Here is a 13,594-nt window from a genome sequence, read left to right on the forward strand (position 1 = left end):
TGAATTATGGTCTTGGAGATGTTTTATTTCACTATCTTGGATATGTTTTATGTCAAAGCTGAGGCTTATATCCTATTTTGTTGTGCCACTTAGTATGATAGAATCATTATATGCCATGTTAAATTTGTCCTATTAATTCATTTGGGTTACTTTCACAATCATTAGATGCCTTGTTTATTCTGACCTCTTTATTCATTTGAGTTACCTTGACAACACAGGATCTTCTAAACTACAACTGACTCATTGCATGTTAATTTCAGCTTGGTATGGTGATTGATCTCACCAATACAAGTCGATACTATTCATTGTCAGATTGGAGGAAAGAAGGCATTAAGCATGTAAAGGTTGGTACATGGTAATAAAGTCATGGAGGAGAATAGGTGGCGGGGGCGTAATTTTTCTCTTTGAGTTATGGTGGTTGTCCTGATTTTACTGTTTCATGTGTATCAGATTCAATGCAGAGGCCGTGGTTCTGCACCTGACAATGAGTCTGTAAATTCATTTGTCTATGAGGTAATTTTATATATGTTGGTTGCAGTTTTAGTTGAATTCTGTACCTGAGAATGAGCTTGCATTACTTACAGTGTTAAAGTACTACAAGCTTGTTTGTACCTTTATCCATACATGGTTAGATCTTCGCTGTTACAGATTTATTATCATATATGTTACACTTGATGCAATTATTAATGTTGTTTGCCCATCAAGTGGAAAACGAAGTTGATCTCTAGTTAGTTTGTAAGCTTCTACGAATAAAAAAGAGAAAGCTATTTTGAGAATCGCAGGGTAGATGTTATGTAAATATTTATAATATATTGTGAATGTACTCTCTTCTTATCAAAAGAAAGAATGCAATCTATTCCTTCAAGGGGAACTTTGGTGTAACAGTAAAAGCTGTCATTGTGTTATTGGATTGCCATATGTTCAAGCTGTGAAAATAGCTTTTGCAGGAATGCAATATAATGTTGTGTACAATAGACCAGTAGATCAAATATGGTCTCCTCTTTAGATTTTGTTAGGTTTTTGTTATCTTTTTAGCTGATATCTCCTCTTTTGTAACTATGCATCTTGTTGATGCCTTTGTGATTTATAAAACACTTCATCAAAAAAATATGGTTCCCTCTCTAGACCCTGAAAAGTGGAAACTTAATACACATTGTTGGATCCTGCATTTCCTTTTTGGATTGTCCCAATTCACATAAGATGTCAGGGGGAGCCTTGACACAGCGGTAAAAGTTGTGGTCCATCCTTCCCTGGACCCCATACATTATAACACCTTGGTGCACTAGGACTATCCTATTTAATTAATAGGGATAGGAACATCGTTGGATCCTGCATCTCCTTCTTGGGTCGTCCCAATTCCTCGGATATCATTCTTTGCTCTTTATGGTATCCAGGGAGATAATCTGGTAGAGCCTATCAACTTCCTTAGCCTTTAGATTCCTCCCATTAGCAATATTCCATTCCTTCAATTTATGTTTCAGGAATCTTAGTTTACAAGACAAAATATAATCAGGTTTGCCTTGTGCTTCACACGAATTCCACCGTTCCTCCACCCTCTCCTTAAATCTAGGAACCTCCATCCACGAATTTAAAGTAAGACTTTGGAAAGTCCCACTCCCCACATTTCAAAAGAAATAGGACAATGATCAGAGATGATCCTTGGAAGCACTGATTGTTTGATCTTGTTGAATTTTTCATCCCATTCCGCAGAGTACAAGAATCTATCAATCTGAGAGTAACCTTCATGATTGTCTCCTCTGAACCAAGTGTATTTTCCTCCCAGAAGTGGATGGTCAATAAGTTTCAGCCCCTCGATGGTATCTGAGAATTCTTTCATGGCTCTCAAGATGTTTATACAGTTCTTTCTTTCTGAGGGAAATCTGGTAGTATTAAAATCCCCACACACTACCCAGGTTCTTCACATACCCATTTGGTACCCCCTAATTTCAACCATAACTGCTCCCTTTCCCTTCGACAATTTGGGGCATAAACCCCAGTCAGCAGCCAACTGTAATTTTCAGTTGTAGAGCTTAATTTACAAGAAACAAAATGTACACCTTAGTGTATTGATTCTCCTGTCCACATGATAAAAATCCTTCCACTTCTTCCATTGGCCTCCAATCCCACATAATCAGCCCACCTGTTATTTAATAGATGTTTCACAACTTCCCCATATTCGCCTTCCATTTTTTTTTCTTGAAAACAGTAAAAATCAGCCCCCCCCCCAAATCTTGAATTAGAGATTTGATCACCCTCCTCTAGTTGATGTCATTCAATGCCCTCACATTCCACGAGATGATATGGACTTTCATTGAGACCCACTGCATATTCCCTTTCCCCTAATTCTTGGTTCTCCATCCTTAAATTTTACCCCAAATGGAAGAAGATTCTTCACTTCATTCTAGCCATTTTGATTTAGGAGAAGAAATTTCAGTATTGTTTAGTCTCTCCTGTCTTCTTTTATCTAGCTTCATGAGAAGAGACCATACTTCCCATTCGTACCCCTTAATATCCACCTTGAATTGTGGGGGGAGTCTACAAGATCATTGCTAGATTGTTGGTTGAAAGGCTAAAAAAGGTGGTGTCGAAATTGATCAACAAACATCAAATGGCTTTTGTAAAGGGGAGGCCATGGATGCAACACTCATTGCTAGTGAATGCATTGACTCAAGAATGAAAGGAGGAGCCCCTGGTCTAATGTGCAAATTGGATATTCAGAAAGCCTATGACCACGTGAATTGGTCTTTCCTTCTGAATACTCTCAGACAAATGGGGTGGATTGAGGTGTGTATAAAAACAATCAAGTTTTCTGTCCTTGTGAATGGGGAACCCGTGGGCTTTTTCGAATCAGAAAGAGGGCTGAGACAGGGTGATCCTCTTTCCCCTTTCTTATTCATTTTGGCAATGGAAGGCTTTGATACTATGATGAGGATTGCAACACAAAACAGATGGATTAGAGGCTTTCAGGTTGGAGATAGAGTGGGGGAAGAAAAAGAAGTGTGTCATCTGCTCTATGCGGATGATACTATCATCTTTTGTGAACCTACAACAGAACAGATTAGCTACATCGGAGTGATTTTGGTTTTGTTTGAAGCAGTTTCAAGGTTGAAAGTGAACTGGGGAAAAAGTAGTCTCTTTCCGGTAAATGAGGTCCCTCAGATCCAGCAACTAGCAAATATATTGGGATGCAAAGTGGAGCATTTACCTACCATATACTTGGGCATGCCCCTGGGTAGCAAACACAAAACAATGGAGATATGGAATGGTATTCTGGTGAAAACGGAGAAGAAACTTTCTAGATGGAAGGCGCAATACCTATCCCTAGGGGGTAGATTGATCCTAATAAACTCTGTTCTGGACTCTTTGCCAACCTATGTGATGTCCTTGTTTCCAATCCCATCAAAGGTGGTGAAAAAATTAGACAAGCTTAGAAGGAACTTCCTATGGAAAAGCAATAAGGAGGGAAATGGTTATAACTTAGTCAACTGGAAGAATGTTCTTCTTAGCAAAGAAAGAGGGGGTTTAGGGATCAGAAATTTGAGGCTGCAAAATGAAAGCCTTTTGATGAAATGGCTATGGAGATACACCGAGGAAGATGCAGCTCTCTGGAAGGAGGTTATAGTAGCAAAATATGGAGAACTAAATCCCTGGTGTACAAAAATCACCTCTGAACCATATGGGGTGGGGGTATGGAGGACAATCAGGAACCTATGGCCACAAATGGAAGGAAATGTGTATATTAAGGTGGGTAATGGAAACAAAACTAAATTTTGGAAAGATGGTTGGATAGACCAAACCTCTCTTAGAGAGCTTTTTCCAGATTTGTTTCTAATCTGTGAGAACCCTGATGCTAGAGTGAGTGATTGTTGGACAGAACATGGATGGGACATATCTTTAAGAAGACTAATTAATGACTGGGAGGTGGAGAGGGTGGTAGCGCTACTGGAAAAACTAGCTGGAATGATTATAACTACAACAGCAACAGACAAGATCCTGTGGAAACATAGCAAGGATGGAGTCTTCTCAGTCAACAATGCCTACAAAAGAGGACTAATGGGGATGACAGGGCCCCAAAATATAATTGGAACTACTTTTGGAAGAGTGACATTCCTACAAAAGTAAAGTGTTTCACTTGGTTAGTGATAAAGAGAGCATGTCTAATAAAAGTTCTACAAAAGAAAGGCAGACAACTGGTTCCTAGGTGTTTTTTGTGCAACTTGACTGGAAACAAATAACCATCTCTTCCTGCATTGTAAGTTTACTGCTCAAATTTGGAACTTGTTTCTCAACATCACAAGCATGAACTGGAGAATGCCAGAACATACATCAGATCTGTTGAGCTGCTGGATTAGGAGGGGAGGCAGTAAGAGTCAAAAGAGATGGTGGAAGCTAATACCATCATGTGTATGGTGGTCAGTCTGGAAAGAAAGAAATGGAAGATGTTTTGAAGATAGATCCAATTCCATCCACAAATTTAAATGGAATTGTATAGTATCTCTACTTTTTTGGTGTAAACAACTTTGTATAGATGATATAGACCAGATTATAGATTTGATAGGAAATCTGTAATTATCCCTTTTTAGAGATAGCCAGCATACCCTTAATGCTGAAGAATTCAACCTTACCAGTTTCAAAAAAAAAATCCACCTTGAATTGTTTACTGAGTCTCATAACATTATGTTGCACCCATAATGATGCATCCACCTCCGCTATCTGCATTTGAGTATCCAGTGGTTGAACATCTTCAACTGGCCACTGCTCAATTTCGACCAATTGAGTGTTTTTATTCCCAATTATTTCTGAATTCATGTCTGCTGTCCCTTGTTCTGTCTCGATGATATCACCCTCTCTTATGGATTGGATTAGATGTGGAAAACTTGTATGATGCTCTATATTCCTTCGATCTCTCCTCTGCATGTAGGACTGGAGTTTGGCTTGTGGTACAGTGTTTGTTGGCATCTATTCAGTAGTAATAGTGTCGTAGGAAGATACATATCTGGGCTCTTCCACCAAACGTGAGGAAATAAAACATTTGGGCCCAAAATTTTTATCACTCCAAATGGGCTTCTGGTCAAAGTCCATCTCTGCAGAAAAAACCCTATCACCTGCAGATGGCCCACTTTCCTTTCTATTTAGTAAATCAAGGACCAAACCCTCCTCACGTGTCTGTGAACCGGTCTCCCGATAATTTCTCAAATCTCTGCAAATTCTTCCACTCTTCTCCAACATCCACCCTCGTCGGAATTTCACTCCAAATGGGTATTATGTATATCAGTCCCTTGTCTTCTATGATCACTTTTGATGGCACCCTCTGCCCTCCTCTTATCTTTAGTCTTGCCCATTTGAGATGGTTTTTCAAAGAGGTTTCTTCCTTAGTTTCTAACCAACCACCACATTGGTCACCAATAATAGCCTTGAAGGTTTTCTCAGACCATAGATGTAAAGGCAACCCCATAGCTATTATCGATGTCCACTCTGTCTCTTGGATATCAGTGCAACAACCAGTGACGGGTGACCACCATTCAAGTTGGATTTTCTCCTTCTTCCATGTCCATTCTCCTTGTAAAACCTGCTCCGCCATGTATTTAGTTGGAAACTCAAAGAGAAATTGTCTGGCTGCCATTTCATATATGTTCACCCGAAAGTGTTTTCCAAGTTGAGAGTGCCCAACGTCTATTATCTAGTAGAGTTGGGGTCTCCTTCACTCCTCTTCTAAAGTAGCCAACCACACACCTTGCTAATATCCCGTCTTCACTTGAACTTGCACCCCTCTCCACGACCTTTCAAGTTCATAATCCATTTTAAGGTTTTTCTTTTTCCAATGCAAAAAGTTGTGGGGGATACTGTATTTGCAATGGAAACTGTAGTTTCTGAGAATTTGTCTCAGACTAAAAAGTAGTGTACTTCCTCAGAGTATTCGAAAGGTGTTCTGTTAACTTCTAGTTAGGTTTTCTTAGTATTTGGACTCATCATTGAAATATAGCTTTTGCAGGAATGCAATATAATGTTGTGTACAATAGACCAGTAGATCAAATATGGTCTCCTCTTTAGATTTTGTTAGGTTTTTGTTATCTTTTTAGCTGATATCTCCTCTTTTGTAACTATGCATCTTGTTGATGTCTATAAAACACTTCATCAAAAAAAATATGGTTCATATGANATTTTGTTAGGTTTTTGTTATCTTTTTAGCTGATATCTCCTCTTTTGTAACTATGCATCTTGTTGATGCCTTTGTGATTTATAAAACACTTCATCAAAAAAAATATGGTTCATGTTGTCATATGAGTTTTATTTTGTTCAAGGCTTTAAGCAAATAAAGGCTAACTTATCACGCTGAATACTATTGAAAGGAACTTGACACTAATATTTATGGCTTCTATCAGGTTTCACAATTTCTTGCCCGTCAAAAACATGCAAAGAAGTATATTCTTGTTCATTGCACACATGGGCATAATCGCACTGGGTTTATGATTATTCATTATCTTATGCGTACGCTGCCAATATCTGTCAGTCAGGTTAGTAATTTTGCGATGCTACATCCTTCTTGCTTCAAATTTAACCACATATCTCTGCGTATGAATAATCAGAGTACTATTATTATGCAGGCAATTAAAATTTTTTCTGATGCTCGTCCTCCTGGGATATATAAGCCAGACTATATCGATACCCTATATGCCTTCTATCATGAGAAAAAACCTGAAATGGTTGTTTGTCCTCCAACACCTGAGTGGAAAAGATCTTCTGAGCTTGATTTGAATGGTGATGCTATGCCTGATGACGATGACGATGGAGGTCCTACAGCTCCTTTGACTGTATGTGTTTCTCCAACATAACTTTGCTCTTTGATATTGTTGACACTTTATTCGTGGTTGAAGTGTTTGTTTTTTCCTTCTCTGATGCAAGTGTAAGCCTTCAGTTTCCACTAGTGCGGTGTTGAATTTGATTGAATGTGAACACTAAAGTGGTAACATTCTAGTGGCTCTTGGCATTAGAATGAGAAACCTATCACTTCCTGATACTTCTATGGTGAGAAATTAGTGAACTAACATCCAAAATGCTGAGGAATCCATTGGGACTTAGAGAGAAAAATGCTCCCAGGCACTCTTCCCAAGACCAAAACCTTAGAGACCCTTTTTGGGTATCTAGGATCCTCATTCCGGTGGCCTATTGCCATCAGATCTCAACCCTTTCAACTTCTTTTCATTTCCTTTCTCTCAGACTTTTCTTTCCATGGATATAAGTCATATTTCAGACAAGGGGGCAAGTCTTATGATCTCACAAAGACTAGGTAGGCGTTTGGCCATGTGATACCATATCACGATATGGTATCATGAGATGGAATCAGCGTTTGGACATGCGATTTTACGCTGATTCCATCTCATGATTCCATATCATGAGATGTGATTCCATATTCTCCAAAAACCATGATATGGAATTATATGGTAATTTCATATCAAGATTTAAGATATTTTAATACAAAAATTGATCCACGAGTTTATATTTTGTTAAAACAATTCACATTTATATCTAGTAACCATTTATTTCATATGTAAATAAAATTTATAATCACATCATTACTTTTTAAAATTTATTATTCTCACCAACATATAGTCACTTTAACTCACACCAACCGATTGTTAAAGTGATGAAATATTCATGGTCTATGAGCATGAAAATATAGTTGCAGATGATATTGACCAACAAATGACTCAAAATAACAATGTTGGTTCGTCTTTTCGGTCACATGATCGAGAAATGCAAGTTCAACGTGAGGAAATTGTCCGTATTATGTGGGAGGATTATATTAAAGACTAATACACTACAATTTATGTTCAATTTTCTTTTAATTAAATTATAGTTAGATGAAACAATTACTTAAGTGGAGAACAAATAGCTTTGTAATAATTTATTATGTGATTTTATAAATTTTTGTTTATTTAATAAGATTGAATAAACAATTGGGGCTATTTTTATAGTTTTACAACTTATGAGATTTTTATGTTTATGAGAAAATATACAACACAAATTCCATATCGCATGTCTAAACAAAACTTCAATTTCATCTCATGATTCCATATTGCATGCCCAAACGGGCCCTAGGTCTAATTCAGGAATTTAGTTTGAGTGGGTGGAAAATTCCAAGTACACAATCAGACGTATGGTTTTTAGCAGAGGAGCTTTACTTTGGCTATGCAAAAGGCTAAAGGAAGCCACATATAACAGAGGTTAAAGTTTCATTTCATGGAGATGTCAAATTCTTTCGACAAACATTTATTGTTCTCAAAAGTTCAATAAGTACGGTAGGTTCTTATCAATTATTTCTGTGAAGGGACAAAGTAGGTATGTGATTATTATCCCAGAAAACACTTTCAATGAGGGGTGGGGGAGTTTAGCATTAAAAGTGGAGAATTTCATCTCAAGAAACTCAAGTACGCATGGTACATTTATTACATCAAGAGGAGACGAAGTCCAAAACAATCATTGGAAAGGGGAACTACGAAGAAGCCTTGTACAATAGTAAATGGAATCACGCATAACTGGTTGTTGTAAAAGGAAGCTTCTTTTCTGAAGACGTCGTCAAACATCCATGATAATGATCTTCTTAGAAGGTTCCATGTGGGAAGATTCTGTGGAGGAGAAGATGCACCTATACGTAGTGATGTTCGAAAATGGGCACAACATACATGGAAGGGTGATTTCACGTATCAGGACACTACTTCCAGTTCAAGTGTCAACGATCGTGAGTAGTAATATAACTCAACCGAATGGGTTGGGGTCGAGTCCCAAGGGAGCGGTTAACAATTGAGAATTAAATAGAGAAGTAAAACTAAGTTCTAATCAATCATAGCTATAAACATTAACGAATAAAAACATACTAAATCTAAAGGGTGACACGAATGTCAATTATCAATGGGGGGGTTTTATATTCAACTAAAGGATAAAAACAACAAAAATATAAAGATACGAGATAGGGAGACGGGATTCTTGGGATATGATAGGAATATGGGATTAAATATACTATGGGTAAATGCTATTGATAGTGAATCGCTGAATATTTGTAACTAGGCTAGACTTTAGTGGGGTAAATTTTCTCTCGAACAACTTACCCCGAATCAACTCGGTTTCTCTCGAACACCGAGTTGCAGCACTATAGCACAACCTCCGCCTTAGCCCATTCACTCTCTCGAGCTGAATGTGTGGGAGAAGGTCTAGGATTCACTCTCTTGAGCTAAACCCACGACGACCCAATATCCACCGGCTATCAATTTAGTAGTCTTAGTTTTAAAACCTCTCTCTTGTGCAAGCCAAAAACACTAAGATGAAATCGTATTTGCAACTACAATCCCATTAAGTTCAAACACAACTACTAAACGAAATCATATTTAGACAGCAAATAGACTAACAATAAGCAATACCCAACAATAAATTTAACCCATATTCACAAAATCACACCCCAATAATTGGGGTTTTAGCTAGACATGAAAAAGAGATAGAAATCGATACTAACAAGTGTTTCCATCAACTGGGTACGATAGAAAATGTCTTTACACACGCCTAAGATGAAGATTCTTTGATGCCCACTTCCAATTTCTTGGAGTTGAAAACCTTCAAAACCTTCAAGCTCAAGAACAATGTCTCCCAAAAACTCTAAGAACTCAAAAATATCTAAAAACTAAGTAATAAGTTGATTCTTCGAATTCTGGATACTAAGCTACATAATTAAATAGGTATTTATAGTTTTTGAAAATTTGTGCTGCGAAGGATCACTTGGCGCAGTTAGTCGGGATCGCCGATACACTTGGCGATCCACCCTTTGGTCTGGGTCATCGCCTTTCAGCTTTTGCCTTCAGCATCTTCACGTTTTTGATTCATTGGGCAACAGGAAACTGCTTCGCAGAACTGCTCGGCGATGCGCCGACTGCTCCCTTTCCTCTCAGACTTGATCTTTTCCTTCAGGGTTCAGCACACTGGAATATTAGGTGAGATTTGAGGCCTTTCGGCGACTCGCCTAATGGATTAGGCGATCTTCAAGCCGTCTTTTCTTCCTTCATTCAGCCGCCTTGTTCCTTTTTGCTCAATAGCGTCCATGCTTTGTCTCTCAAGTCAAATACCTGAAACGTAAGGATTTACATCAGATATTGAGACAAAATATGCATTTGAGGACACTAATTCTATCAAAATATAGTCCTAAATGAATCCAAATTGTGCACTCATCAAAGGGCGCCCAAAATGTTCAGGTATATGATATGAATGGCTTCAATATTTGAATTACAGTCGAGAAGGGCGGCAGAGCATGTCCTAATGGGTGAATGGAGGAGACAAAAGACAAGTCTAAAGCTTGATTGGTGGAATCCAACAAGGGGGACTTTTCCGGAACAAACAAAGTTTGACTGGTACTAGATACGGGTGCTAGGGCTCCCACTGCAGTTATGGAACAAAGAGGTGATGAGGAAGATAGGTGATGACTGTGGGGGTGGATAGAAAATAAGGAGATAGAACTAAAAAACCATTTGAGATGGGCTTAGAATCAAGGTTCGAGGCCCTAGGGAGAAAATACTGACAACGAAAGAAATCGCCGATGGTGATCTAATTTTCTCTTTGCCAGTTTGGTGCGAGTCTCCAGCCACCTACATGCTCTTAGAGCAAGGAGAACCGAATATCCAAGGTGATAGCTTCGAGGGAGATGCTGCTGCTGCTGCAGACAACTATGAATCTGCATAAATTAGAGGTGACCTTCATCTAAAAGGAATGGAAAAGAAGAGAGTAATATTAACAGAGTTCGATGCGAACAAGAAAAGGGCAATAGATAAGGACAAAGGGGACAAGGCAAGTGGGGCCACAAACAATTTAAATGATATAGTGGAGTCTCAGTGTTTATCCACCTCATCAGGAAGAGAAAGTGGAGAGCCTTTTGAAAGAATAGGCCACATGGGAGAAGTTAGTGGGGCCCTAGAGGAGGGTTTCAATTTGGAAAAATTATTTTTAAATGGGCCTTCTCATTTAGATTCACAGTTGGGTCACTCAATTAAAAAGTCCATCCCTATTATGGGCTCTTTAATTAATAAGGCCACTCCTTTCACAGAACCTTTTGCACAATATGCTCACCTAGAGTTGGAAAACATAACAGAAGCTTTGCTCACTCTACTATTGGAGAGGATGTAGAATTTTGCTTGCGTATGACAGAAACTTCAAGAACTTCTCAAGATCTTTCAGAATTGAATTCGCTGGCGGAAGACATGCCTCAGGGGTACTTTGCTTCTTCTGAAATGATGGAAGTGCATAAAGAGGTAGGTTAAGTGATTTAAACTCGAATCATGAGTCAACAGATGAAAAATTGGTGGTTTTTGAAGAACCAATGCCCCTTTACATTGATGACAATATAACAAAGAAGTGCATGGAATCAAAAGTCACGATAAGGGTCCATCTCAATGTTATTAAACTAAGTCAAATGTTTGGAGTTTTCATTAAGGGCTATGAGAATCAGTTCTATTCTCTCCTAATGAAACTGGAACAGAACAGATTGAATGAAATCTATAAAGTTAAGGGAAGTTCCTCCATCAACAACAATATGCCAAAAGAATTGACAAATCTAATATTTGACATGAATTTCAAAGAGGGAGAACCTAGGAAAAGAGGGAGAGATCTAACCATGGTGAAAAAATGATGGTAAAAGTAATGACTTGGAATGTGAGGGCATTAAATGATAACAATAAAAGGAGATTAGTTAGGAATGTAATCAACCACTGTGGGGGTAGATGTATATATTTTGGTGGAAACTAAATTAGATGTTAATGTTAGTAGGTTGCTAAAGAGTATTTGGAGCAATAGATGGGTTGGAGAAATACACTTACAGGCAGAGGGTAGCAGTGGAAGGATTCTCATTATGTGGGATAAGAGGATATGTGAAGGGGAGTTGGTGGAGAATGGGGATCAGTGTATCACTTGTAAGTTGTCTGGAAAAAACCAGAATCTTACCTGGTTCCTGACAATTGTGTATGCCTAATGCATTAGATTGGATAGGAGAGAATTATGGTGTGAACTGGGAGCCATGAGAAGTTTATGTGAAGAGCCATGGGTCGCGTGCGGAGACTTTAATGTTTTTAGATATCCATTGGAAAGAATAAGCTGTTACAAAATAAATGGGGCTATGGCAGAATTTATGAATGCATAGAGGAACTGGAGTTGATAGACCCTCCTTTATTTGGAGGGTCTTACACATGGAGAAGAGGGGAAAACCACAACTCGGCATCTAGGATCAACAAATTTCTTTTTTCCTCTCAATGGGAGGAACAATTTGTTAACATCAAACAAGAGATCATTCCTTAATTGGTCTCAGATCATCATCAAGATTTGTTGACTTGTGGTCATATTAAATTACAAGAAATCTTATTTTAAGTTTGAAAATTGGTGGATGGGGGTTGAGGGGTTCAAGGAGAAAGTGAAAATATGGTGGATCTCTTTCAAAGTCGGTGGCAGACCTGGCTACAATCTAGCTGAAAAGTTGAAACTGCTCAAAGGAAAATTGAAACAGTGGAGCAGAACTAACAAAGGCAACTGGAAAACAACAAAAGGAGGAGCTCCTAAACCAAATTGCCAATTTAGAGACTATCCAAGAATAAAGAAGTCTTATCGATGATGAGTTGCTACAGAAAACTAATTTAGCTTTGGACTTTGAAGAGGTGGCTAAAAGAGAGGAGATAGGTTGGAGACAAAGATCAAGAATACAATGGCTGAACTTTCTCAAAAAAAAAAAAAACAATGGCTGAAGCATGGGGATAAAAATACGAAATATTTCCATAGAACTGCCACAACGCATAAGAGATACAACTCCATTGACATCTTGATAGTTGGTGGCAACAATATCAGTGATCCAATAGAAATCAAGGAGGCTATCCAAAGGTTTTACCAAAATCTATACAAGGAATCAGAAGAATGGAGACCTGATTTGCAGCTTATCCCACATGTATAACTGAAGAAGAACAAGAGTGGTTACAAAGAGAATTTGAAGAGAAAGAGATACTAGACAGTCTCAAGTTATGTGCAATGGAAAAAGGCACCAGGGCTTGATGGCTTCCCATGTCCTTTTACCTTGCATTCTGGGATGTGCTTAAAGAGGATATTAAGAATGATATTCAGGATTTTCATGCTAATACAAGGTCTGAGAAAAGCTTCAATGCAACCTACGCCCTCATCCCTCAGAAAGCAGGGGTTTTGGAACTGAAGGACTTCAGACCAATAAGCTTGATCACTGGAATTTACAAGGTGACAACAAAGTTATTGGCTAAAAGATTATAAAGGGTGATAGATAGGTTGGTCAACAAGAACCAAATGGCTTTCATAAAGAGGAGACAGATTATGGATGCTGCACTCATTGCTAATGAGAGTGTAGATTCTAGAATGAAAGGAGATGAGCCTGGAATCATGTGCTAATTAGATATTGAAAAGCCTTCATACCTGCAAATCATCAAAATATCATTAGAATAGAACATAATAAGACATTGAAGACACTAATTGTTGTACTAAATAGGCCTCAGATGAGTGTAAATCTACCACTTGTCACTTTCAAAAAGGAGGTGCTACAAGGCAAAACAAG

The 13,594-nt window shown here is 38.3% G+C and overlaps 1 protein-coding gene across 3 annotated transcripts in view; it reads left to right on the plus strand.

The window, feature by feature from the left end:
• Window positions 1-13,594, plus strand: part of LOC125845292 (uncharacterized) — a 41,255-nt gene that overhangs the window by 15,425 nt on the left and 12,236 nt on the right. For all 3 annotated transcript variants that reach the window (XM_049524777.1, XM_049524778.1, XM_049524779.1), the window contains exons 5-8: window positions 261-344; window positions 451-513; window positions 6,384-6,515; window positions 6,606-6,812. In XM_049524777.1, the coding sequence (XP_049380734.1) occupies window positions 261-344; window positions 451-513; window positions 6,384-6,515; window positions 6,606-6,812 (486 nt within the window). The remainder of the gene's footprint in view (window positions 1-260; window positions 345-450; window positions 514-6,383; window positions 6,516-6,605; window positions 6,813-13,594) is intronic.

This window comes from Solanum stenotomum, chromosome 11 (assembly GCF_019186545.1).
Source record: "Solanum stenotomum isolate F172 chromosome 11, ASM1918654v1, whole genome shotgun sequence".
NCBI classification, from domain to species: domain Eukaryota; kingdom Viridiplantae; phylum Streptophyta; class Magnoliopsida; order Solanales; family Solanaceae; genus Solanum; species Solanum stenotomum.